Genomic DNA, 25,868 nt, shown 5'->3' on the forward strand with positions numbered 1-25,868 from the left:
CCCGCGCGCCGAGACCGCGCGGGGCGCCCCTTCCCGTGGCCGTGCCGCCCACACTCGCCTCACGGGCGTGTTTCGAGTCCTTGACCCTGGTCCTTTGTCCCGCGCCCCTGCGCGTCCGAGGTTACCTCGCGCGCCCGTCCCCGCGGGCCCTGGCGGCCTTTCCCGCAGCCGTCAGGGCTGGGCTCGCGGTGGAATCCCGACGGGTTGTGTCAAACAGTGTGTCCTGTGCGTCTTAAAATACCTACGCAGACGCGAGCTGGGGTGCAGGCCAGAGGGCTGCGAGGACTCCCCAGAGAAGTGAGCGGCCAGGCAGGCTGGCTGAAGCACACCGCTGAGGGGCAGCGGGGCCAGGAGGGCCTCCTGCGCCCTGTGGGCAGCTCCCCGGCCGGGGATCGGGCTCTGCGGCTGCGGCCAGCTTCGTGGTTGAGACTGACCCCTGCGCCCCCAGGGAGGCCCTGCTTTCTGCTCTATTCGCGAACTTGCCTTCCACTGAGGCGGGCAAGCGGATCTGGGGTTTTGAAATAGGGGCAGTCGGATGGATCCGCCGCCCACCCGCCCGGGCTCTGAGACAAGAGCTGCCAAAAGGCCCGACACCCACCCGAGGGCCTGCGCCGGCGACAGAGGCCAGGCTGGGGACAGCCGCCGCCCGCCGACTGCAGGGCCCGGCCCGGGGCGGCCGCCGGGTCCCCCTCCCGGGCGGGGGCGGGCGCTCGCGGGGCCTCGCCAAACCGCCTCCGCGGGGAGCGTCCCTGACGGCTGCCGCGGGCCCCAAGGCGGGTCGGGGACGCCCGTGTCACGGCTGCAGGGAGAGGCCGCGCGCCGGCCGCTCCAGGGCGCCAGGCCGGGCCTCTGGCTCCCCTGAGGTGACTTCTGAGGCAGGACGAGGCCCCGCCCCGCAGAGTCCTTGGCCACCTCCCCTCCTCCGGCGGCAGCTGTCCGGCGCGGCGCTCCCTCTCTCTTCAGAAGAAGGACCCGTCCGCTGCTTTTCAAGGGCCGGTGTCCTCTCTGCCTTTGGCACCTTCCGCCCTGGCTTATATCCTCCCTCAGGGTGCCCGCCCCCACGTCCGATTGGACCATTTTTCAATGCTGTGGCTGATTGGACCGTTTACCCATCAGCCCATAGCTCCTGATTGGTCCATTCCACAATCCAGGAAGTGCGCCTCACATAAAACTGCCACCACTGACTTGTGAGAGGCGGGTCCTGGTAACAAAAGTCTGATTGGGCCATTTAGCACCAATCAGCTCATGGCTCACAGCTGATTGGTCCACGCCGTGAACCAGGAAGTCCACAGTTGCCTAAAAGGGCTCTGAGGCGCAACTGCCACCACTGATAAAAAGGCTTATGGTGGAGGCCCAGGGAGAGAGAACAGCACTGCTGTTCATCTAGTTTAAATCTGCTCTGGCATCAATGAGCACATCAATTTGGAATTCTGACGGACATTAGGATTGGATCTGCCCTGGTGCCAGGCCCAACTTTCTAATTGGTTACCATGTTCCCTGTTGAAAATCTAAAACACATTGACCCGAATTTTTAAAGTTTCTTTGTATTTGGCATTTTCATTTTTAAATCTCACAGAAGTGAAGGGTCAGAAATTTGAGTTTGAGGTGTAATGTGAGAGGGGTGATAACGTGAGGCCCAGAGCAGGTGAGCAAGAGGGGAGCCCTCAAGATGGGACTCCTCTCACCCACTGCCTACCTCACCCCCATCTCCTGCCCGAATCAGGAAACCCCTCTGGGGCCGCCGTTAGGAAGCAATGCTCTTGAAGGCCACTCCCCACCCCCCACCCCCAGTCTTCAGCAGCCCAAGGTGCAGGGGTGGGCTCCTTCATGGTTGGGGAGACACCCCAGGCTTGGCCCCAGCTCCCCAGCTCCCCACGGCTGCAGACGGCCTTTGGCCTCCCTCCCCTTCAGAGATGCCTCCCACAGCCTGTTCCTCCTGTGAGTCTGATGTGTCCACCGTCGCCTATCAGTAAGGCCTGTTGGGTCAGGGTCACCCTACTGCCGTGTGGCCTCAACTAATTTCATCTGCTAACACCCCACTCCCAAATAAAGGCACTTTCTGAGGTCTGGGACCTGGACTTCAGAAGGTGGACTCTCTATCACTTATGTGTGAACCCCATGACTGCAGGAGCTTTGATGCCTCTGTCCTCTGTAGTGGATGCTGGGCAGGCACTGATAAGTCAGTGGACGCAGGAAGGATGTCTTCCTGTTGAACGAGTGGCAGAACAGGCTTCAGCACCAGGGACAGCGCCCGCCCTGCCCGCAGCCCTGCAGGGCCCCCTTCCACCTGCCCTCTGCTGAGGCACAGGCCCTGGTCTAGGCAACGAGCAGCCCTGGATGCCTCCCCAGGATGCTCTGCCTATGCGATTCTGATTTTCTCTGGGGAAAGTTCTGACCTCATTTCCAGCTTCACCTTCAGCAATTAAGATCATTTTCCATGCAGAAAATCTGAATTCTCTTAAATTTTCCTTGTCATAGTTTTTAGCTGAGGTCTTCCCTGCTTCCCTGCTGCATTTCACCTCTTCCTCACATAGATAGACGGTATTGGGAAGGTAAGAGAAAATGCAAGTGTTTGTGTTGATTTCACTTGTTTCCACGGGAAAACCACACTTTTCCTTTCTCCCCTGGGCTCAAGGTGTGACTTGGACTGAATGAGAACCCTCCCCCACACACCCCCACCCGGTGTCCATTGAGCTGGCTCCCCCAGGACAGAGCCACATCTACTGCCCTGGAGTGGGCAACGGAGCGTGGCCGGGACAGGACGTCTGCCCTCTAGTGGGCACTGGAGCATGGGCGGGACAGGACGTCCGCCCTGGAGTGGGCGCTGGAGCATGGCTGGGCTGGGTGGCTGGGCCAGGGCAAGGCTGAGGCTCACATTGGAGGAGGTGGCCGCAGAGGTGCTCCGTCCCGCCAGCTTCTGGAGGCTGAGGAGAGAAGGTGGGTCACACACTTCTGACTGCGTTTCCCAAGGGGAGCCGGGCTGATGGCTGTCCAGGGTGCTGGGGCAGCGTGGCCAGCACACTGGCCTGGTGGTGCCCTCCCAGCAAGGACAGACATGACATGGTCCCAGGGCCCTGCCGGGTGGCCACTGCTGAGCCTCTGTCCCCCTCACAGCTGAGTAGCCCGGAACAGGCAGGGCTGAGATGAGAGGGGGCGGCACGGGCAGAGTCTGCTGTGTCAGCTCTAACTCAGGGCTGTTTTGTGAGCAGAGAAAATAACTGGTTGACAAACCGCCACACGCAGGGGGAGCTTCACTTCCCACAGGCGCAAGTCGCATTCCCACCATCCTCTCCGTGGGCCTGTTATAGGACTGGGTTTATTTCCAACCCTGTGTTGATGAATGGAGGTGGCAGTGCCGGGCCAGCTGTGGGGCCATGACGCCAGCGGGAGGGCCTGCTATCCAGTAGCTGGCCTAGGGGCCGTGGGAGGTGCAGGGGTCTGGGGTGGTGCACTCCTTGGCCTGGAGGCAGCTGGGGGCACGTCCCCATATGGGGCCGCCTGACACTGCCCTCTGTCCCCCAGGATGCGAGTGCCGGTGGCCCTGGCGATCGTGCTGGCTGTCGCCGGAGTCCTCAGCTGCTTCTCGTCCTCCTGGACAGGTCGGGGCCTCCTCTGGGGTAAGTGGCCTCGTGTCTTGTCCACGCACAGCGAGCCTGTGGCCACCACAGCAGGGGCAAGCCCCACGGGTGTGTTCTGTTACCATGTACAAGAAAAGGATAATTCTTGAGTTCAGAGGGTGAAAATACAACTCTCTCTGGAAAGAACTGAACTTTCTCTGCTCACACAGTACAACATCCTGATTTCACTTGCTCATATTTATGAAGGCAAATTTTAGGGAGAATGTTTGCTTCGTCTTTTACTACAAAACATTTCATGGTAACTTCTGTGATGTGTTTTCTGGAGTTGGGGTCACAGATTCAGGTGAGAAAGTCACATACGCATGTTGGGGTGATGGTGCACTGCTCCTGTGCTGGTAAGATAGCACTCCGACATCCCGGGCTTTACTGAAGCCGAAGTGGACACCTCCCGGGGTCACGGCCTCCCAGGGTCACACTGGGGTGGGAGCAGGCGGGAGTGTGAGCAGACAGGACCCCCACAGTGACCGTGGGGAGCCCCGTCGTCCTGAGGACACGCCAGAGGGGCCCAACATCCCCACAAACTCCTAGCCCTGACCAAACACACTCGCTCTCACTGGCCCACGAGCTGCACTGCCCTGGAGCCCTGGTGCAGGACGCTACTTCCCTCCCCCTCTGGCAAGTGGAGACACCGGGAGAGTGTGCAGGTGGCACAAGTGACACGATTTAAAGCCGGTTGGGCCGGGCCTGGTCACTCACAGATGCGGCACCTGTCTGCATAGGCAGGAGCCAGTCACTCCACCCAAGAAGGTCAGCAGCCTGCAGGGCCACTCTCCCCTCCCCTGTGACCACAGGAGGTGACCTCCCAGAGGGCACCCCCAGGGCTCGGGTGGCGGCAGGACCTCTGGGCTAGAGGCTGGGTGGCTGACACTCTGGAAGTCAGTTTGCAGACCTGAAGGAGGGGCCGGTTTGAAAGCACCATGGTCCCTGTCCTCTGCACTGGCTTGTGGCTGCCCCCCAAATCCCCCCACAGCCACCTAGGGGCGTTTGCAGATAAGGACAGAGGAGCCAGGCTGGGGGGGGGGGGCACGCCATAGGGGGTCCTGGCCTCCTCAGAGGCTGGGGGAGCAGCCGAGGGGGTGGAGGCGGCGGCTGGCCCAGGCCCCACAGCCACCTGCACAGCCCATGAGCCTCTCCACGTGGGCTGCGCCGACAGCACAGAGTGGCTGGACGCCGCGGCAGCCTGACTGTGTCCACTTCGTTCTGCAGGGAGCACAGACGAATCGCAGGTGGCCCGCATCGTGGAGGAGAGCAGGCTGCTTGTGGACAGTGCCATCCACAGGACCATGCAGAGGTGGGGGCAGTGGACTCTGGGGTGGGTGGGGAGGCTCCGGTCTCATCTCTGAGACGCGCCTCAGGCCATCTCTGCTGGGGCCACATGGGCCTCCAGCAGGCTAAGCAAGAAGGTCGTCAAAGGTCACACCTGGCAGTTCCTGCGCTCTGCGTGGACAGAATCTGCACATCTCCTGGTCAGCCCCAGGGTCAGCTCGGGCCTATACCCACCCTGCCCCACCAGGCACCACTGGCCGCCCCGGGTCTGTAAGCACTTGCCGCAGCAGCCAGAAGACACACCTCAATCCTCTTCCCGCCACAGGAACCTCCAGAGAAGGGCAGTCACATCTCCGTCCCAGCTCCTGGCCTTCGCCAAGAGCCCTGAGCCCGCAAGCCGGGCTGCCTCCCGCGCGGCAGAGATCATGCAGGCGGCGCTGCAGGCCCTGAGGGGGCGCATCCCCCCGGGGCTGGGGCAGCCCGGGGCCCCCACAGGTGAGCTCCCTCCCCCCGCCCCACGGCCCTGCGGGGTGTCTCTGTCACCTACTCGTCCCGCTGGCCCGGAGGACGGGGGCAGCCTTCTACTCTGCCTGTTTTCTTTAAAGTTTTCAAATATGTCTGCTGTGCTGTTTTCACGGGGGCTGTGGGGCTCTACAACGCCGTGTGTCTGAGGGGCTCAGGCTCACACCCCTCCAGGCCAGCACCCTCCACGCAGCCCGGCCCGTGCTCCCCACCCACCACCTCCAGGCCCAGCTCCGCAGTCAGAGTGCAGGCTTGTCTGGCCTGGCCTGCGTGTCCCTGTTGCCCCCGCTAGGCCCTGAGGGAGGCCACAGGCCCTGCCCCCTCCCCTGCCCACACCGGCCTCTCGCCCGCTCCAGCCAGGAGGAGACCTCACCTTCTCCCAAAAATAAATAGTCACAGAGTTTTGTTACTCTGGGAAATAGCTGTTCCTCTGCGCTTCAAAACCAGCTCGTCCCGGCGCAGCCTTTGGGTACAGTGACAGAGACGCAGCCCCAGCGCCTGGCTGACCTCCGGGCATCACCCACAAACGCAGAAGGGGCCACGCACAGCCCCCACCGCTCACCGAGGTGTCGCCACCACCCTCGGGGCCTCGCTCAAGTTGGGCGTGAGGGGTGTGGGCCCAGGGCGGGCTGCAGCGGAGAGCCAGGGCGAGGCCGGCAGGCGCCAGGGGTCTGCGCTGCGGTGGGCCCAGGGATGCCCTCTCAGGCGAGCTGCCTAGTGTGGCGCCTCAAGACCCCGGCCTCCGAGCCCTCCGCTCTGTGCACTACCTTGATTCCAGTTACACAGCCTGAGAAAGACAGACTGGGCTGGGCCAGAGTGGTGGGTGTGCGGGCCTGAATGCACACCACCGCTTCACACAAACGGAGACGTGTCAGAAGTGAGTTTTCTTTCAAAGCCTGTGGCCACACCACCAAAACGTGTCTGAGGATGGGTCCCGGGTCTGCTGGGGCCAGGCTCAGCGCCATGGCCTGGGCCCTGGGGGCGGTAGCGCTTGGGGCCAGGCCAAGAGGCCAAATTAAGAGCCGTCCCCTGAGATGTTTCCTGTTCTTGGCGGCAGCACAGCCCGAGGGCATGTTCAGGCATCAGGAAGGCAGTGTGGCCGGTGACCCACCCCGCCCCCAGCACAGATCAGTGGCCCTTTGGGAGCCTGCTGTGTGCAGAAAGGCCGGGGCCACTGCTGTCCCTCGGGGCTGCCCGCACAGGTAGCTGGGTGTGGCCCTGCGGGCCTGAGCAAAACATTGCCCACCCACCCGCCCAGCAGTGTCCGGCTACTCGCTCGCAGCTTTGAGATGTAAGGGCCATCTCAGGGCAGAAATGTCGCCCTGCTGAGAGACAAGAGCATCCTGCTGTGGCTGCTGAGCAGGGAGTGAGCCCCTCTTCCCGGCAGGGAGGAGCCGGCAGTCAGGAGAAAGGGCCTCTTCAGGAGGACGTGTCCCAGCCAGACCACTGGCCGCTGGCTCTGGCAGCCTGGCCTGGCCTGGCCTGGCCGCTGCACGTGTGACCGACGGCCCAAGCCGTGGCCCGGGGCCCCCAGCCCTCCCCGCAACCCTTGGGCGCAAGATCACAAAGCAAAACTGAAGCTAGCTACACACCCTGGAGCTCTGGACATGGGAGCTGGGCTTCCAGAAGCTTCCAGAAGGCAGAGCTTCTTGCCGCCAGCTCACACTGCGAGAAGCAAAGTAACAGTGTGTGGTTTGGGCTTTTTCCAGACACTTGGTCAGAAGATATGCTGACCATGATCGCAAACCTGTCAGGGTGCCTGCCGTACATGCGCCCCCCAAAATGCCCAGACACCTGCCTGGCAGACAAGTACCGGCTGATCACAGGGGCCTGCAACAACAGGTGAGGACCAGCCCCACCCAACCCTGGGCTCCCCACCCCTACACCCTTCTGGCGGGGAGATGGGGGGATCCCACCCCTGGTGGTCTAACTCCGTCACCTGCCTGATACCCTGGGCCGGTGTCCAGTCAGGAGCACAGGGTCTCCCTGCACATGGGCATTCCATCTCCTTCCGCTTTGCCCCAGGCAAGCTCCCGCGTGGACGCCCCTGAGCCTCCCAAGCGCCTGCTTCTCTGTCTGAGGGGCCTCTCCCCTGGGTCTGCAGCCCAGCCCCACAACCCCTGGCCTCTCACTCTGGCCCCAGGTTTTAGCGACAGGTCAGGACTAGGCCAGCACCTGCCTCTCTCCCAAGCAGGGATGCACTTCATGGAAGCACCCCACTGAGGCTGACTGGTGTCGCAGCCACGGCTCTGGGCTGAGCCTGACCGCCAGCCCTCCATCCTCTCAGCCCAGAGGGGTGGGCGGGGAGGGGTGGGGCCACACGGGACAGACACACCCTCAACGGGACCCAGGTGCGGGTCATCTGCAAGGACAGGGAGAAGGTGGGTCAGCCTCATGGTGTGCAGGGCGGCCTGCCATGGCCCCAAATGGCAGCTCTGGTCCCTGAGATTCCGCACTGAGCCCCTTTCTTGGGGAGGCACAATCTTCCTATGTGACCTCAAGCTTGTCCTATGTGACCCCAAAACGTGCCAATGTGTAGAAGAGCAGAGAAGCATTTTGATCTCTAAACTCCCCACTGACCCACTGGGGCTCTCCTGCCTGGGCCAGAAACCTGGTGGCTTCAGGTCAGGCCTGTGGGTGGGGGGAGGGCAGGGAGGGGCCTGGAGCGGGGGCGACAGGGTCACGGGAAATCAGGGCTGTCCCCTGACCACAGCTCGCCTGGGGGTCAGCAGGTTGGCCATTTCCCAAGAGCCGGCCGCCCACAGACAGGCAGCCGCAGAGCAGGCAGGCCAGGGGGGCTGGGCGCAGCGCGGGCCCCCACCCTCCAGGGTCAGCGGCCACCCTGGGCCCTTGAAGGAGTGGAGACCCCGCGCCCTGCCTGCGCAGCTGGTGCAGCTGCCGCGGGCTTGGTGGTGTCCGGAGCCGGGGGCAGCGGAAGGCAGGCCCACGAGGCTGGAGGGCCACAGGCCACAGGAGGCCTCTGGGCACCGCAGGCTGCGCGCCCCGCGGGAGACCCCACCCTAAGCGAGGCCGAGGGAGCCCCGCGTGCGCCCCGCCCTCCTCCCGCCTCACGCGGCGCTCCTCCCGCCCAGAGCCCACCCCAGGTGGGGAGCCGCCAACACCGCCCTGGCCAGGTGGCTTCCTCCCGCCTACGAGGACGCCGTCGGCGAGCCCCGAGGCTGGAACCCCGGCTTCCTGCACAACGGCTTCCCGCTGCCCCCGGTCAGCACCTCGCAGCGCAGCCCACTGGAGTGGGGCCCTGTGCCGACGCAGCCGGCCCCGGCGGGCCCTGGCCCCGGGATCGGGCCCGCTCAGAGGCCTCAGTCCCACCCTGGGGGGCTGATTCTGTCCCCTGGGCGGAGGCTGCGCCCCTGGACCCGGGTACCACCCCCTGGGCCTTGGCCCCGCCCCTGAGCCCGGCCCCGCCCCCGAGCCCGGCCCCGCCCCCGAACCCCGGTCCCGCCCCTGAGCGCCGGCCCCGCCCCCGAGCCCCGGCCCCGCCCCCGAGCCCCGGCCCTGCCCCCTCCGCCATGGCCTACCTGGTACTAAACTGATGTTTTCTGAGTGTCTCCGTTTAGTTCTCACTGTAGCTCTGAAAAATCACCTTCAGCGTCCCTTACAGCTGAGGAGGCTGAGTTGAGGGCCCAAGGCACCCGGTCACTGCGCCCCGGTCGCGGCGGTGGCCCCCGCTGCCTCCGGGGCGCCCGCCCGCCCGCCCGCGCCCGCCGCAAGCCGCGCTGCTCTCCCCGCAGGTCCGCCGCGTGAGCCGGGAGCTCGTCCAGGTCCCCAACGAGGCGGTGACCGAGGACGGCCAGTACGCCGACCTGCTGACCGCGTGGGGCCAGTACATCAGCCACGACGTCGCCTTCACGCCGCAGAGCGCCAGCGCCGCGGCCTTCGGGGGCGGGCCCGACTGCCGGCGCACCTGCGCCCACAGGAGCCCCTGCTTCCCCATCCAGGTGGGCGGCCGGCTGCGGCGCACCTGCGCCCACGGGAGCCCCTGCTTCCCCATCCAGGTGGGCGGCCGGCTGCGGCGCACCTGCGCCCACGGGAGCCCCTGCTTCCCCATCCAGGTGGGCGGCCGGCTGCGGCGCACCTGCGCCCACGGGAGCCCCTGCTTCCCCATCCAGGTGGGCGGCCGGCTGCGGCGCACCTGCGCCCACGGGAGCCCCTGCTTCCCCATCCAGGTGGGCGGCCGGCTGCGGCGCACCTGCGCCCACGGGAGCCCCTGCTTCCCCATCCAGGTGGGCGGCCGGCTGCCGGCGCACCTGCGCCCACGGGAGCCCCTGCTTCCCCATCCAGGTGGGCCCGCCGGACGCCGGCCACCGACCCAGCGGCCACACCAGGGCCCTGCCGGCAGCCCTGGCTCGCACGTGCGCGGCGTCCCGCGGGCTGGGGCCGCGCCGGGGTGGGGGGGGCTGGGGCCGCGCTGGGGGGGCCTGGGGGCCTCGCGCCTCCCCACGCCAGTCCAGCGCGGTGGAGCCGCCGCCCAGCCCGGCTCGCGCTCGGAACCCCCAGGTCGCCGGCTCCGCGGCCCCGTCCGGTCCGCGCAAAGTGAGGCAGAAGCACTCTGAGGCCGACCACTCCGCGCGCAGGCTGGGGGGCGGAGGGGGTGGGGGGCGTCCCCAGAGCCCCAAGACTGCGCACTCGAGGCTCCATGGGCGCGGCCCTCACCCGGCAGGGGACGTGACTCCTTCTCTTTAGAAGACAAAGAACACGAAAAGCTGGTCAGCGCCGCTGCCCCCCAGGGGGTCCCCTAACAGCGCGCAGCAGCCTTTCCCTTGCCTCCAAAGGTTTTTTTCTGATTTTAAAGTAAATTAGGCACCTTGTGAGCCTACCCATTTTTTATCTTTGATATGTATTTATTTTTGTTTTTATGTTTCTTTTTCACATGACTGCTCGGCCGGGCCCTCCTGCACAGTGGCCAGCGCCTCCCTTCATCCAGTTTGACGTAAAACGGTGGCTCTTCTCATTCCGTGGCTGGCCAGCCGTTTCAGCCTTCTTTTCTGATTTTAATAACACTTATCACAAATCAGTGGGGCCCAGTTCTGGGCCCCCCACTTCCATCACCCACCTATTTCTCTGTCCTGGGATGAAAACTCTAGAGCCAAGGCCCAGGTCGGCAGGCTGCTCCGCTGCCCGTTGGGGTCACCTGCATCACTGTGCTTCTCCGACATAACTTACGAAGGAGTAAAGTGATGGAATTTATTCAGGTAAACCCTAAGCTGAATGTAAGCGTTTCAAAAAGGAAAAGTACTAGTTGTTTCTAACTGGAATCGCATTTAATGGATACACATGCATTCATTTGAAGAGAACTGACCTTTTTTTTTTTTTCCAGATTTTCCTGTTTTTTTAGTGATGTTTTATAATTTCTTCTGTAGCTCATATAATCTTTTTTGCTAAATTTATACAGGTAGTCTCGTTAAATTTGTTGCTGTTGTAAAAGGAGTTTTTCTCTATTGCCATTTTGGCTACTTCATAGAGAAGAAAGAAAAAACCGGGGGGGGGGGCTTATGCACTTTTCCAGGATTGTGAAGATTCTTTGCCAGAAATTTTATTAATTTTCCAGGATTTGTAGCTATTTGTAGGCATCTAACTTATCAGGTACAAGAGATGATTATATGACTCTAAAATTTGACTTTCTCTTCTAATAATTTTACCAGTTCTTGTTTTAGTTTCTGGCCCTTCGTCTAACCAAAGTTTTTTCAATTCTGTAGGGAGTGTTAAGTGATAATGGTGGGTGTGACCCCCATTTCGTGGAGCGGGGCTTATCACGTCCCGCGGGGTGTTTGCGGCCCCCTGTTCCAACGCTGGCGCCTAGGGATGGCCGAGAGTGCGTGGCGTCCTCCGTGTCAGGCGCCGACACAGCGCGTGACCACGTGGGGAGGGGACCTCCAGCCTGCAGGGTCCCTGCGACCTCGCTGCCACCCCTTCCCTGCGGGCTGTGCCCCCACCCTCAGGTCTCTGAGCTCTCAGGCGACGTCCAGAAGAACCCACTGCCTGGCGGGCATGCCAGCACCGCCCCTGCCCCGCGGCCCTCTTGGCCACCACCCCTGGCACAGCCTCCTCTGCCTGCCAGAGGCCGGGCGCCCTTCTCAAGCAGGTCTCCAGAGTGTGGGCAGTGGCTGCACTCCTGTCCCACCAGCCCCGCCACCCTCACATTTGTTTCGAGTCAATCTCCTTTGTCCAGGCTTGTGAAATGTAGGTCGGTGGGTTCCCTTCCATCACATCTTTCCTCTTTAGTGATTTTTGTCTTGCATTTTTAAAATTTGTTTTCTTTTGGCTTATTTCATTGTCCTTTCACTGAATCCGGAAGCTCCCTACTTTGCTCCTTTTCTCTGTCTCATGAAAGTGATTTAGAGACTGGATTTTCAGAGGAAAGCCTTTGCTGCTTAGACTGCTGAATGCAAGATAATCTTCCCCTGATTTCCGAAAAGCGGCCGGGGCCAGCATGGTTCTGCCTGGTCCATTCAGTACCTGTGGCCGCCCCCTTGGCGCGCCCCTCCCGACTGGCTGAGGGCCAGCGTCCAGGCCCCAGGGACACACGGCCCCGGCCTGTTCACTGGACCTGTCCAGCTGCAGCGCCCTCCCCCCTGCAGCTGCAGGCCACTGGCCGGCCGGTGTGCAGGGCCAGGTGTGGGCTGTGATTGGGGACCCGCCCGCCCGCCCGTGTCTCCTCCTGCCCCACTGGAGCCTCCCCAGCGGCCCCTCTTGCTGGGGGGCTCCTCTATTCTCCAGGCCCACAGAGACGCCTGGAGCAGGCAGCTGCTCACTCTCAGGATGCATCAGTTTGGGGCTCCCGTGAGGCCCCTCTCTGGGTCTCTGCAGCCCTGACGGAGGGCTCTGGGTGGGGCCACGTGTGCCCCTGCACTTGCCTGGTCCCTCTCCAGCACCTGCAGGTGTAGCCCAACTGGGGCTTGGGGCTGTCATGCGGGAGGCCCTGGGGAGCTGACTGAGCCACAGCCAGGACCTCACCTGGACGGTGAAGCCCAGGCCCCCCAGCCCCCGCCCCTCCTGCTCTTGAGGGAGCCCTGTGTCTCCAGAGAGAGGGGGTCAGCTCTTCCAAAGTCAGAGGCTGCCAGACAGTGGGGGGTCCAGGGGAGGCAGGAGGGGGGACTTTGCAAGTCCAGGAGCCACAGGGGCAGGGGTCTGCCTCTGGCCAGCAGGTGACCCATGGGGGAGGGTGGCCCAGCTAGCCCAGAGAGGACTGGGCAGCAGACACTGGTGCTCAGGCGATGGGGAGCCTAGAGCTCCTAGTGTCTCTCAACAGGGCGTCCAGAACCTTCTGACGGCCATCTCCCTTCTGCAGCTCCCCAGCAACGCCTCTCCCGGCGGGGGTCCGGGGTGTCTGCCCTTCTACCGCTCTGCCGCAGCCTGCGGTACCGGGAGCCAAGGCGCCTTGCTGGGCAACCTGTCCCGGGCGAGCCCGCGCCAGCAGATGAACGGCCTGACCTCCTTCCTGGACGCGTCCACCGTGTACGGCAGCTCGCCGGCCTCCGAGGAGCGGCTGCGGGACTGGACGAGCGCGGCGGGGCTGCTCCGGGTCAACGCGCACCACCAGGACGCCGGCCGCGCCTACCTGCCCTTCGCGCCGCCCGGCGCGCCCGCCGCCTGCGCGCCCCCGCCCGGCGCCCCCCGCGGGGCCCGCGGCCCCTGCTTCCTGGCGGGGGACGGCCGCGCCGCCGAGGTCCCGTCGCTGGCCGCGCTGCACACGCTCTGGCTGCGCGAGCACAACCGCCTGGCCGCGGCGCTCAAGGCCCTCAACGCGCACTGGAGCGCGGACACCACCTACCAGGAGGCGCGCAAGCTCGTGGGCGCCCTGCACCAGGTGCGCGGGCCGCGCGGGGCTGGGCGTGCGGATGCCCCGGGCGCCCCACTCACGCCCCGGCCCCGCGGGCCTGGGCCCCGCCGGAGCTGACCTGCGGCCGCTGAGCCCTGGTCCTGGCTCCTGGGTCCCAGCGACTGCTCCCACCCCCGGGCTGGGGTGACTTTCCCCAGAGCCCCCACTTCCCCAGCCCAACAGCAGGCCCAGGCCACTGTGGGCTCCACAGGCCGGCCAGTCCTCAGGCTGCCTCCCAGATGGGTCGGCTGCCATGCTGGTGAGTCCATGTTTTGGAGCCAAGGAGAGCCCCAGACCTCCCGCATGATGTTCTAGAGCGAGCGGGTTCCGCAGACCCGAAGGGGTCTGGCCGCGCCCGAGGACTTGGGGCACCGGGTGGTGGCTGGTGCTTCTGTGGCGCTGCATCCGGTGGGGTTGGGCGAGCTCTTCCATCTGGAGACGCGCTGCTCCCTCACTGCTGGGGCACACTAGCTGGCCCCGGGCAGCCGCTGCCCTCCACCCTCTCGTCGCCCTTTAGTCCCCGTGTCCACATTGGCTCGGCAGCCCTGAGGGTGGCTGTCCCGCGCAGGCTCTTGTCCCGACCTCCGTGGCCAACCCCAGCGCCAGGCTCCAGCCAGCTCAGCAGCCCTGGGTCCCCAGGGCGGGTCCCCCTCTGTGCTGGTGGGGGGCCCCCAGGGCGGGTCCCTCTTGCACCGAGGCAGGCCCAAGGGCTCAGGTGTCTTCTCCACCCTCCAGATTATCACTCTGCGGGAATATATCCCCAAAATCCTGGGCCCTGAGGCTTTTGGGCAGCACGTGGGCCGCTACCAGGGGTACGACCCCACCGTGGACCCCACCGTGTCCAACGTGTTCTCCACTGCCGCCTTCCGCTTTGGCCATGCCACGGTCCACCCATTGGTCAGGAGGCTGGACGCCCGCTTCCAGGAGCACCCCGACCTGCCGGGGCTGCCGCTGCGCGATGCCTTCTTCAGCCCTTGGAGGCTCATCGCGGAAGGTGTGTGGGCAGCAGTGGTGGGCGGCCTTGGCTCTGGGTGGAGCTGCCCCTCCTCTCTCTCTCCCCCCGCCCTGCCTTTGGCGCCCATGGGGTGGACACCTCTGGGAAATAAATGCACCCGAAACCTTTCAAGGCGAAACGGCTCCTCAGGTGGGCATGGGGCAGGTCTCTGCAGCTTGGCACAGGCCCCTGCCAGAGCAGAGGCAGCACCCCCCCCCTCACACACACACACACACGGTTCGTGCCCCCATCACTTCTGTGCCCCCCACCTCTGTCTGGACACGCTAGAGCCTCAGAAGGTGGCCTCTCCAGGTGTCATGTAATTGGTGGGCTGATCCATGAAACGGGGCTGAGAAGCAGCTTGGTCTGCTTCCAGGGGGGCGGGGGCTGGGGCTGGCCTGGGGGTGGGGCATCCCTGGCTGGCCACTGCCTCCTGAGCCGAGCCGTCTTACTTTTCCTGTTCTCAACCTCGGGCTTGGCAAACCTTTCTTTGTGGCATTTCTGCTGCTGGAAAGGGGACGGGGGCGCACCTGTGTGTCCCCAGCAGCCCCCAAGCCTGGTGGCCTGGAGCCAGCCCCTCAGAGTCCGACTGGCCACTCTGGGAGCCAGGAACCATGGGCAGGAGCTGAGGGGCTGCTCCAGCCTGCCCCCTGATTCCCCAGGAGGACTGGACCCCCTGGTGCGGGGCCTTCTCGCCAGGCCCACCAAGCGGCAGCTGCAGGACCAGCTGGTGAGCGAGGAGCTGACCGAGCACCTCTTCGTGCTGCCCGGCCCGGACACCTTGGACCTGGCATCCCTCAACCTCCAGAGGGGCCGGGACCATGGCCTGCCAGGTGGGCTGACCTCAGCCCCTCCTGAAATGTGCCGGGGCCTTTGCTCCCCAGAGCGTGTGCCCAGCCTCGGCCTGGGCCAGAGCAGCCGCCCCTTTTCTCCCTCCCTGAGCTCCGGCCCCTGCCCATATCCCCCTGACATTCCGTCCCTCCCCTCCCCCGCAGCAGGAGCCAGTGAGCAAGCTTCTCCCCAGCCCAGGGCGCCAGGCCCCTCCTTCCCCCTGGCCCTCCAGACTCCAGGCTGGGGTCTCCCCCACTCTGCAGCACAGCTGGTCCTCTCTGCAGTGGACACAGCACCCCTCAGCTCAGCTCTCGGTTCAGTTCATACCTGGAGTTTTGACTCCCCTGAACACGAGGGCGTCCTTTCAGTGAATATTCCCAGAAGTAGCGGCCAGACCCCACACCCCAGACCCCCAGAAACCACGCTCCAGAACGCCAGACCCCCGGGCCCCACGCCCCATGCTACGGGCCCCGGGGGGGTCAGTGAATCCGGCGGCTGTGCTCTCAGATGCTGGGTCTTGTCTGTGATGTGACTGAGTGGGGACAACTCTGTGAAGTTGAAACTCCCCTGGCCAACATGGGGGCCCGGGGCGCCCCCCGCCGGGGCGGCCCCTCCCTACTGGGCTACAGGGCCCCGGGGCTGGGTGTGGTGGGGCTGGGCAGCTGCGGGGCCCACAGTGGGGGTGCTGGCCTCCAGTGATGCAGGCAAGAGGAAAGACGCGGAGGGCTCTTCCAGTTTAACTGTCCCAACAGGCTTGCCAGGAGAGCCCCTAGAAACATCCACTGTCAAGGCCTCCCCCCCCCACTGAGGCCATGTCCCTGCCTGAGGGGGGAGGAGCACCTGTTGGGGGGAGCCCCCGACCAAGAGGAGGGCCACAGGGAGGCCCACAGCAGGGAGCTGGGACAGTGCAGGAGCCAGGCTGGTACCGCTCGGGAGGACAGGCCGACAAGGCTCAGGGGCCAGGCGTGAGGAGCCCCAGCCGGTGGGGAGGGGAGAAGCCACTGGCCAGGCGGGTAGGACGCTTTCACGCCCTTCTCCATGTGCACGCATGCGTGTGTGGGGGTATCCCTCTGCTTGCCTCATGCATGGCGGCATGACAGGGCCCCAGCTGGACGCAGTGTCTCTGAGCAAGCTCACGTTGAGGCCCCAGTCTGCAGGGAGCAGGCTGAGCTCCAGGGGCGGGGGGCGGCTGACCGCACAGGCCCTCGCTGGACTGTCCCCGGGGGCGGTGGCCGGGACCAGGCCATCAGACCGCGAAGGTGCCTGTCCCGCAGGGTACAACGCGTGGAGGGAGTTCTGCGGCCTGCCCAGACTGCGGAGCCTGGCCGCCCTGCAGGCCGCCATGGGCAGCGGACGCATGGCTGCCCGCATGCTCGCCCTGTACGGGGACCCTGACAACGTGGACGTCTGGCTGGGTGGCCTGGCCGAGCGTGCCCTCCCCGGAGCCCGGACGGGGCCCCTGTTTGCCTGCATCATTGGAAGGCAGATGAAGGCACTGAGGGACGGGGACCGGTAGGTGGCCAGCACCCCCACTGTGGGCCCCGCGGCTGCCCGGCCCCACCACACCCAGCCCCGGGGCCCTGTGGCCCAGCAGTTGGTTCTCCTCACACAGTCTCTGCAGCTGCGACGTGGCGGCTTCCAGTCACTCGCACAACAGGCAGAGCAGTCAGACGCACCCACTCACGGGGCCTGAGGCCCAGCCAAGCCGCACCAGGTGGGGCTCCTGGCCATGCTGCAGGGTGTGGGCCGGAGGGCTCCCCAGCAGCCAGGCTCCTGGACCCTGAGCCGACGGTGACATGTGATGCCTTAGGCTGGGGACCAGACGGCCCTGGGGCTGCCCCTCAGTGGCTGATCCCAGATACCAACTCCCCCAGACACCAGCAGCCCCCAGACACCAGCAGTCCCCCCTGACACCGGCAGCCCCCCTGACACTGACAGCCCCCCAGACACTGGCAGCCCTCCAGACACTGGCAGCCCCCCCAGACACCAGCCCCTCCCACCCCGCAGTCACCCTGGCTAACAAGACAGGGCGGGGCGGGGGCTACGATCTCCTGGGAGGCGCTCGCCCTCCAGGGACAGCACGCATGGCCACCCCAGGGTGGGACACACCAGGGGCCCTGCGCTGTCCCGCCTACGGCCAGGAGCAGCAGTGGGAGCCCAGTCCCTCCTGCTCAGGCCTGGTGACACCGCCCACCGCGGGGTCTGGGCACCGGGCCTGGAGGGACGCCTGGGCCTGCAGAGGGCAGCGGGCCTGACCCGGGCTGCCCACAGGTTTTGGTGGGAGAAGGACGGCGTGTTCACGGAGGCCCAGAGGCGGGCTCTGCAGCGCTACTCCCTGTCCAGGCTCATCTGCGACAACACGGGGCTGCCCCACGTGCCCGTGGACGCCTTCCGTGTCGGGCGGTTCCCCGAGGACTTCACGCCCTGTGAGCGCATCCCAGGCCTGGACCTAGAGGCCTGGAGGGAGGCCCTGCCTGCAGGTACCGCAGCTTCCCGCCCGGGCCCACCCCGGGTGCCGAGAGGAGGGGCGCAGGGCGCTGACCGCACCTGGCCTTCGCCCCTGCAGAGGACGCCTGTGGCCTCCCCGGGGGCGTGGAGGATGGGGACATCATGCTCTGCCGGGAGCAGGGCCAGCGGGCGCTGGTGTGCTCCTGCCGCCCCGGCTTTGAGCTGCAGAGCCCCGAGCAGGTGGCCTGCACCCCCCACGGATGGGCGCCCCAGTGCCCCGTGTGCAAAGGTCAGTCACTGCATTTGCTTAAATGGCTGCCCCCACGTCCTCACCCCCCCCACGTCCTCAACCCCCCATGTCCTCACATCCCCCCACTGGCCCACCCCTCCACCCCACCCCCCCGCCGACCATCCGCTCTCTGCAGATGGGGACCAGTGCAGAGATGCAGCCCGCGTGCCCCGCCCCCCGTCGGCGCGCTGCCCGAACATCCAGGGCGGCTTCCGCTGCATGTGCTCGGACCCCAGCGCACCGGGCGAGGACGGGAGGACCTGTGTGGGTGAGCCGGGCCGGACGCTGGGGTGAGGGCCATGGGCAAGGGCGCAGGCCTCTGCCGCCCCCTCTCACGCCCCAACTGCCCAGTCTGCGTGCACATGCAGCTCGGGCTGGGAGGGGCCAGGGCCGCAGCCCGCTGACTGCTGCTCTCTGCTCCAGACTCCAGGCGGCTCCCCAAGGCGGCCCTGGTCTCCCTGGTGCTGGGCACCCTGCTGGTCTGCGGCCTGGCGGCTGCCACCTGGATAACCCTCTGCAGGCGGTGAGCGCCCTGCCCTCTGCCCCCACCCCGCTGCCTGGACTTCGGGCTGCCCTGCCCGCACCCAAGGCTGGTCGCATGCGCTTCCTTTCTCTGAAGAGGTTATTCGCACCCAAAGCCAAGGTCTCCAGAGCTGCCCCATCAGGGAGCTCCCTGTGTTGCCTGCTGAGTGGAGGGCAGGAGGTGCTGGGCAGGGGTCAGCGGGCGCGGAGCAGCCCTGGGTCCTGCGCTTGGCACCAGGGAGGCTGCTCAGAGGGCATCTCAGAGAGGAGGGCATCACCCACTCCTTGCCCTCCCTCAGGGCAGACTGGGCGGGCGACCCTCGTGGGCTGGGAGGATGGAGGGAGGCCTGACTCTGCCAGGGTGGCTGCCCCGCAGGGCCCGCCCCACACCCCACAACGGCTCTGTCTGTGCAGTGTCCCCACTGGAGTGCTGGGCAGGGCGCCCAGCCCGCAGCTCCCTACGGGGTCCAGCGCCAGCCTGCGGCTTGCTCTGTGAGGGCAGCTCACCCATCCCAGTCCCGACCCGTGTGGGGCTGGTCTCGGGCCACGAGCGTGCGCTCTGCACGCAGACCTGCCAGCCTCCCGACGGCCTGCGGCGGCCTCCATGCCCGCGAGGAGGAGCAGGGCGCCGGCCTGGGGCCCAGCTGGCAGCTGCGGCAGGCGCTGGGCAGGGCCCCGTCCAGAGGGCCTCCTCACGCGGCTCCTTGAACCCACAGGCGCTCTGATGGAGCAGGCGCACTGCTGGCCGTGGAGACCGGGGGACAGGCGCTGACCCTGGGGGGTGCAGACGACACCAAGAGGGCCGAGCCGCTCACCGGGGGTCCCGTCCAGAGCCCCCGGCAGGCAGGTGTGTCCCTCCTCCTCGCCGGCGTGCAGCTGAACCTGAGGGGAGGGGAGGGTGGGGGGGATTGGGAGGGGCTGGGGGGTGGAGCACAGCAGGGCCTGGAGGGCAGGGGTTGTGGGGGGGCTGGGGCGGCAGGGGCAGGGGAAACACCTTGCCTTTGGCAGTCACGTCCTGGCGTCTTCGCGCTTCTTCCCCCACGAATGGTGTTTATGGGGCTGACGACCCAGGTCTGCCCACCTGGCGGAAAGCACAGAAGAGTGGACAGGAAGGTGCAGCCAGGCCCCCTGGGGAGGGGCTCAGAGCCGGGGCAGCCCCCGGGCCCGGCCCCTCTGCGCGCAGCTGAAGACCGAGGGGCAGTAGCGGGAGGCATGAAGAAAATGTCAGCCTTCACGATGAGATTAAAAAGCACGGGAGGCTGCAGGGGGTGTAGCGCCAGCAGGAAGGCGCAGAGCAGGTCTCCGCGATCCCAGCAGATGGGGAAAGGAGGGTCCTGGAGCCTTCGGTGGCTTTTCAGGCTTTTCTTGCCATTTTACCAGGTACCCAGCAGGCAGGGGGCCGGGGGCCGGGGCTGGCAGGCTCCCAGTCCCCAGGGAGTCTTCCTGTCTCTGGGTTCTCCGGCATCTCTCATGTCTCGTTCTCTCCCCTGCTTCTCTTTCCTTCTGCTGTTGTCTCTTCTGGCTCCGTTCTCTGCCCTTTCGCTTGTTCCTGGTTCTTGGTTCCGTGACGCCGCCCTTGTAAGCCCCGTCTCAGCCCAGGTGCGCCCACCTACGCGTGCCCACACCCCGCTCCAGGGGCCGCCCTCAGGCCCGCGTGCAGGACGGCAGGGATCTCCCATCAGTGCTGATGGCGGGAGGGCAGGAAAGCCTGATACTTTTTCACTTACCCTACATTTGCTCTCCGGCATCTCTCGTGGCCTCGTTCTCTCTCTCCTGCTCTGCTGGCGCCCCTGTGATGCCGCCCTTATAAAACCAGTCTCAGCCCAGGTGCGCCCACCTACACATGCCCACACCCCCCCCCAGGTCTCGCTGTCAGGCTTGCGTGCAGGACCGCAGGGATCCACCATCGATCCTGCTGGCAGGAGGGCGGGAAAGCCTGACACTCATTTACCCCACAGGGCAGGAGCCCTCCATCTAGACTCGGCACGCCTAGCCCCGGTGTGTGACACTGGGCCCTTCTCTGCCCTGGGCCTTGATGTTTGATGTCCCACTGCTCAGAGCTGCCGGGCCGTCCTGGGGCCCTGGGTGGAGGTGGGTGTTGGGGAGCAGGGCAGGGAAGCCTGGCCAGGATCCCATCAGCGCTTTCTGTCCTGCAGGACCAGCCTGAGGGTCTCCAGCCCCACTCTGCTCCGGCGTCCCCGCTGGCATTCCCAGCCGCCTCAGGCCGCTGCCATCCTGTCCCCCGAAGGCTGCCCAGACACGGGGGGCGGGAGCCCACGGATCCCGGTGTCCCACCCACCAGGACCCTGTGCATGCGCTCCAGCAAGTCCTCAGCCTGAGACTTTAACAAATAAAGGCCCAGCTGTGTCCCTTCTTGTCTCTGATGGCCGCCACCGGCTGAGCCAGAAGACGCGGTCGGCTCCCGGAGCCTGGTGCCAGCGCCACCGGGGCCGGGTCAGCACCCCACCTACCGCGAGAGGTCAGGGCCTCAGGGCGGTGGAGGCGGGAGAGCAGGCTGGTGCGGGCGTGCACACTGGCTGAGCGTGTGTGCCGGCAGGACGCTTGGAGCACTGGCCATCGACCTGTGGCCAGGGGCGCCTGGGCAGGCGGGGTCCATGGATGCGCATTCCTGCTCCCTGGGCACAGCCCAGCCCGCAGGGACCTCCCAGGACAGCCCCTCAGCCTGACGTGCCTTTAAGCGACCGTGGAGGGAGACAGCAAAGGACAGGCCTCCAGGGCAGCCAGCTTTGGCCGCGCTGGACAGCAGTTGGACGGTGGCTGGGCTGGCCCTGGTGCCTGCCAGCACCTCAAGGATCTGCCCCCAGGGGGCGCTAGTGCTGCAGGGAACAGGCAGGCCTGCAGACCACCCCACAGAACGGCTCCCTTGGATTTTCTCCCAATTCCGGTTTCCCTTGGATCTTCCCCGGGGGGGGGGGGGGGGGGAGGAGCGGGCTGGGCAGGTCCAGCTCGGGACAGGATCTCGGCCATCAGGAGCTGACCGGGCGGCTTATTTCTCCTCCCCCTCCCAACCCCCAACCTGCAGCAGGAGCAGGACAGCAGTGCATCTCGGGGGCCCGCTGGCTCCCACCCCGATGGTGACCCACGTTGTGTGCAAGGCTCCTTCCTGAAGAGATTTGGCTTGGATGGACTGGGGGGCTGTCATGCCAGTGGGCTCCCCAAGCCTGGCCTCGCCCGCCTGTGGGTTAAGGGCTGAGGTGGATCCCGGGTGTGTGTGGACAAGTCTGGACCCTCTGGCTCCCTCCTGTGCGGGCTGAGCCCGCAGCCTGCCCTGCACCAGCTGCCCCTGCCCACACCAGAGGGCAAACCCTCTTCCCAGGACCACACTGCCTGGCGGCCACCCCAGGGCCAACCACGGGTGTGTCCCTGGAGGCCAGGGCATCGGCTGCCTGTGTGTGTCTTGCCTGTGGCACCTCCTGGAGCTGGGGTTGCTTCCTGTCTCCTTCCTCTGCCCTCCCTGGTCCTCTTCTTGGGTCCACACCCAAGAAAGAAGAGGGCTCCCCGTTCCCGCCCGGTCTCAGCCCTGCCCTCTGCATGTGGTGAGACCCTTGCCCTGGAGTATTCTGGGGTGCCGCCAGTCACTCAGTCACCCCGCTGCCCAACAGGACACTCTGCCCCAGGTCCAAAGCCCTTTCCAGCAGCCTCAGCGCTCGGTTTCGGGGGAGGGGCCTGCACCCGCGGGCTCTGGTGCAGCCAGCTCAGCCCCGACGGTCCGTGTTGGGAGTCTCTGGACACGGTGACCCCTCATGCCCTGGTCCCTTCCTGTGCCCCACCCTGGTGCTGCCCTGAGCTGCACCATGAGGAGGTCCACAGACGGGGTTTTGACAGAGGCAGTGTGAGCAAAGACGGTTGGGCTCGTCAGTTCTGCTCTCAACTGTGAGAAGGGCCGGCACAGAGCAGGCCTCTCAGCTCCTGCTCCCAGAACATGCCACGTGCGGGCATCTGGGGCCGGGAGGGGCTGCACGGTGCAGCTGGGAGAGAGCCTGCCCCAGCACTGCAGTGGACGATGTGGAGCACTGGGCACATTTGGAAGGCCAAGGTGAGGGCAAACTCCCCCAGGCCAGCGTTGGAGGAGGCTCCAGGTGGAACCTTTCTGATCACTGGTCACTTCTTGCTGAGTCTGAGTCCTCTTTGGGGTCAGCTGCCCCTCCATGGGCCTGAAGCTACTCAAAAGTCAGCAAGAGATTTTAGTTACAATGGTGGAGGTGGTGATGGAGGTGGTGATGGTGTTGGAGGTGGAGATGGTGATTTAACAACCACCACAGCCTCCCGGGCTCTGATGCTCCTTGCCCGGGCCCAGGGAGCCACATTCTGGCGGTTCCGGGGCCCTGTCCCAGTCTTCGTGTGGCAGAAGCCTGGCAGTGGAGGACAAGCTTCTCCCCTCCCCCTGCAGCAGCAGGCTCGGGCGGCAGGGACCCGTGCTGGGAAGAGTCTTCTCGGGCCGTCATGTGAAAGTTTTGCGTGGGCGGCTTGAACCGCTTCCCTCCAACCCAAGCTGGAAAAATACTTTTCTTTGGCCTTGGCCGACAGCGATGTGCAGCCTCCCTCGGCCGTGGTCCCCTGTGGGGAGCTTCCAGATGTGCCGGAGCCTCCGCCAGAAACACGTGCCTTCTGCCGGGCTGGGGCCGCGGGGCAGGGGAAACAGGGCCGCAGGGGACACCCGCCCACGCCGGCTTCTCCAGAAGAAAAGGGAAAGTGGGGGCCACTGGCCCAGAAGGGCTGGCGTGGACGTCAGAGGAAGCCCCTCAGGGACCTCGGCCCACCCGTTCCGCCAGGCGTCGGCAGGCACAGGCCACCCCTGTGCCGTCTCCTGCATCTGGCGCCTCCAGCTGGGGCAGCCACGGTGGGTCCTGGCAGAGGCCGTGGTCAGAGGTGCCCACCAGCATGGGGGAGAGACCCACTTGCTTGGGGCAGTCTGGAGCCAGCCGCCCCCTGCACCCCCCCCCACCCTCTGTGCCGATTCCACGTCTGGGGCTGAAACAGCTGGTCTCTAGGTCTCGGTGACCCAGGCCATCCTCACAGTGCCGCCCAGTCAGGATGCCGGCCCAGGACTGGCGCTGCCTGCGCAGCAAGGACCCTCCCCACTCCAACCCGCGCTCTGGGTGGGTTCTCTGCTGGCAGTGGCTAGCACAGGCTGAGGTGTGGGCTGGGACCTGGGGCCTCCAGCAGACACGTCTCCTCTGAATGACAGGAGCTGAGAATGACCCCTGCTGACCTGTGGCCTCGCCTAGCCAGCAGGCGCGGATGGCAGAGGGGGCATGCTGGAGTCCTGCTGTGCAGAGGCCACGCATTTGACGTCCTCACAACGTGCGTGACAGACACGCTGCCAGGAGGACAAGACAGACGGGTCAGGGGACACGGGGCACCACAGGGCTCACGGGCCACAGGTGTAAACACTGACTCCCAATGCAAGGCTCAGTTTTCTGTTTGTAGGTTTAAACAAGGATAGAGATAATCCCGTAACTAAGCTATGCTTCCATGGTGTGGCCTGGTCAGGAGGTCATGAGGCCTCCCGGAGGACGGCAAGCGGGTGGGGCAGGGAGTCTGGACGGCGGCCAGAAGCTGCTCTCTGAACGGAGGCACAGGGCAGGGCCCGGCGGGGCAGGGCCAGGTGGGGAGGCAGGGCCTGGGGTCAGGCTGGGCTGGGCCAGGCCTGGAGCGCGGTGGGGTGCGCTGGGCTGCTTGGCCTAGATGTCCACTTCTCCCCGCGGTCACCTTGCTTATGGCCAGCAGCCCTTGCGAGGGAGGCGATTTTACCCAGTGAGAGGGCCACGCACTCCATCAGAGAAGAGATGCTTGCCCGCATACGCATCCCTGGCCAGTGGCCAGCTGTGAGGAGCGCGGGACAGGCAGTGGGCAGGGGGCCTGCAGCTGCCGTGGCAGGAAGAGAAGGGTTGCCCACAGCACAGAGATGCCCCGGCTGGGCGCTGTGCACCCAGGGAGGGAGGGTGGACGCATGGGAGACGTGGGCACCCGGGGGGGGAGTGGGCACAGGCCAGGAAGGTGTGTGGGAGACTAGGGCGTTCAGTCCACAGGAAGGTGGCCGGCCGAGTGCCAGGAGCTGAAAAGTTCCTTCCGGCAGGTGCTCAGTGTCTTGTAAACACCCGGAACCCCACAATCAAGATGTCCTGGGTCATCAGGACCCAATGGCCTTTGCCCAGGGGCGTGTGGAACAAGATGAAGCCAGCACAGAGCCTTCTTTCCTGTTTGTGCAGCAGCATCCGGCCGGGCATTGTTTGTCGGGGATAATTAAGGACGGGGGGGGGGGGTGTTCTGAGCCTGACCTCCCCGGAAGGCGGCCAGCTGTGTGAGTGACCACAGCAGGACACCGAGCCAGGGGCCTGCCGGGCCTGTTCCTGGCCGGGCCATGATGCATGGCCTAGGGAGCCATTTTCAGCTGGTCCTGTTTCAGCTGGGGCCAGCCCTGGTGGGGGTCCTGCATGGGAGGGACGCGGGGAGCAGCTGCAGAGCCAGGCAGACTGCCAGCCAGCTAACGTGTGGCCTCAGAGGGAGCCCCACCCACCCAAGCGTGAGCCTTGGCTGCCAGTCAGCGGAGCGCCTGGTGTCAGCAGTGGGCGGGGGTGCCGGGGTATGTGAGAGAGGGGGGTGGGAAGCACATCCCCAATGTCCAACACGTTCGTGGCACACTTGGGGAGTTCGCTGGTCACTCACGTGATCTTCTGGGGACGTGACCCTGATGGAGGACAAGAATAGAAAAAAAAAAACGAAAAGCAGGCGCCACAAGACCAGAAACCCAGCTCACACAAGAAGGCAGGGGTAGAAGGGATTAGCACAGCCATCGATACAGCTACGGACACCGAGGTCCTTAGGCGCAGACGACAGTTGCGGAAACTAGTATCCTTAGCGCGGACGCCTGGATCACAAAGCATAACACCCGAGCGGGTATCGGGGGCGCATCCAAGGGAAAGACATGGAGATGGAGCCCATCTTGGAATCTCTGGTCCCTTCAGATTCCGCAGAGTTTTCCAAACTCAGCAACCAACTGAGGCTCACAAGGAGTGACCCCTCCCAAACAGGAGACTCTATCAGTGCAGTCTCTGCCCTGGCTCGGGGCAGCTGTCCTTCTGCCCACCTGTGCCTATGCAGGTGCCTCTTTTCACCCACTCTCTTCTCCACAGGGCGGCAGCCTCCTGCCTGCCTGTGAGCTGCACCAGCCGGGACTTCTCCTCACTGACCTCCCTCAGCAGAGGCCGCTCCCCTCAGGGCCACCCGCCTGTGACCATGCAGGCCTCAGCAAACCTGTCCCTTTGGGGCAGCTCTTCCTGCCCGCTGGTGTCTATGCTAGTGTCCTTTACTCTCCTGGCCCTGTCCCTAATAAACCTGCCCTTTAAATATAACCAACGTCTCTGTCTCGTGGAGAAACTCGCCTGGGAACTTGCTGGTGCCGCTGAAACGGGAGCTCTGGTGACACCATCCCCAGAGTGAACCTGAGGACCCCACTCTCCAAACCCACAGACTCCAAAAACCACAACCCACCAG

General features: G+C 65.3%; 1 protein-coding gene across 1 annotated transcript; it reads left to right on the forward strand.

Moving 5' to 3' along the window:
* Window positions 1-1,913: 1,913 nt before the first annotated feature.
* TPO (thyroid peroxidase) lies at window positions 1,914-25,533 on the forward strand (the record flags this gene model as incomplete). The annotated part of the gene is made up of 17 exons (XM_084235990.1): window positions 1,914-1,969; window positions 3,523-3,617; window positions 4,845-4,929; window positions 5,230-5,399; window positions 7,136-7,268; window positions 8,519-8,648; window positions 9,179-9,385; window positions 12,706-13,254; window positions 14,002-14,260; window positions 14,923-15,093; window positions 16,366-16,603; window positions 17,363-17,571; window positions 17,658-17,828; window positions 17,965-18,096; window positions 18,252-18,351; window positions 19,067-19,197; window positions 25,508-25,533. 17 exons carry the CDS (start codon window positions 1,914-1,916, stop codon window positions 25,531-25,533), a joined length of 2,862 nt encoding a protein of 953 aa, XP_084092116.1.
* Between the last annotated feature and the right edge of the window lie 335 nt (window positions 25,534-25,868).

Source organism: Talpa europaea (assembly GCF_964194135.1).
Source record: "Talpa europaea genome assembly, chromosome: 6".
NCBI lineage: Eukaryota > Metazoa > Chordata > Mammalia > Eulipotyphla > Talpidae > Talpa > Talpa europaea.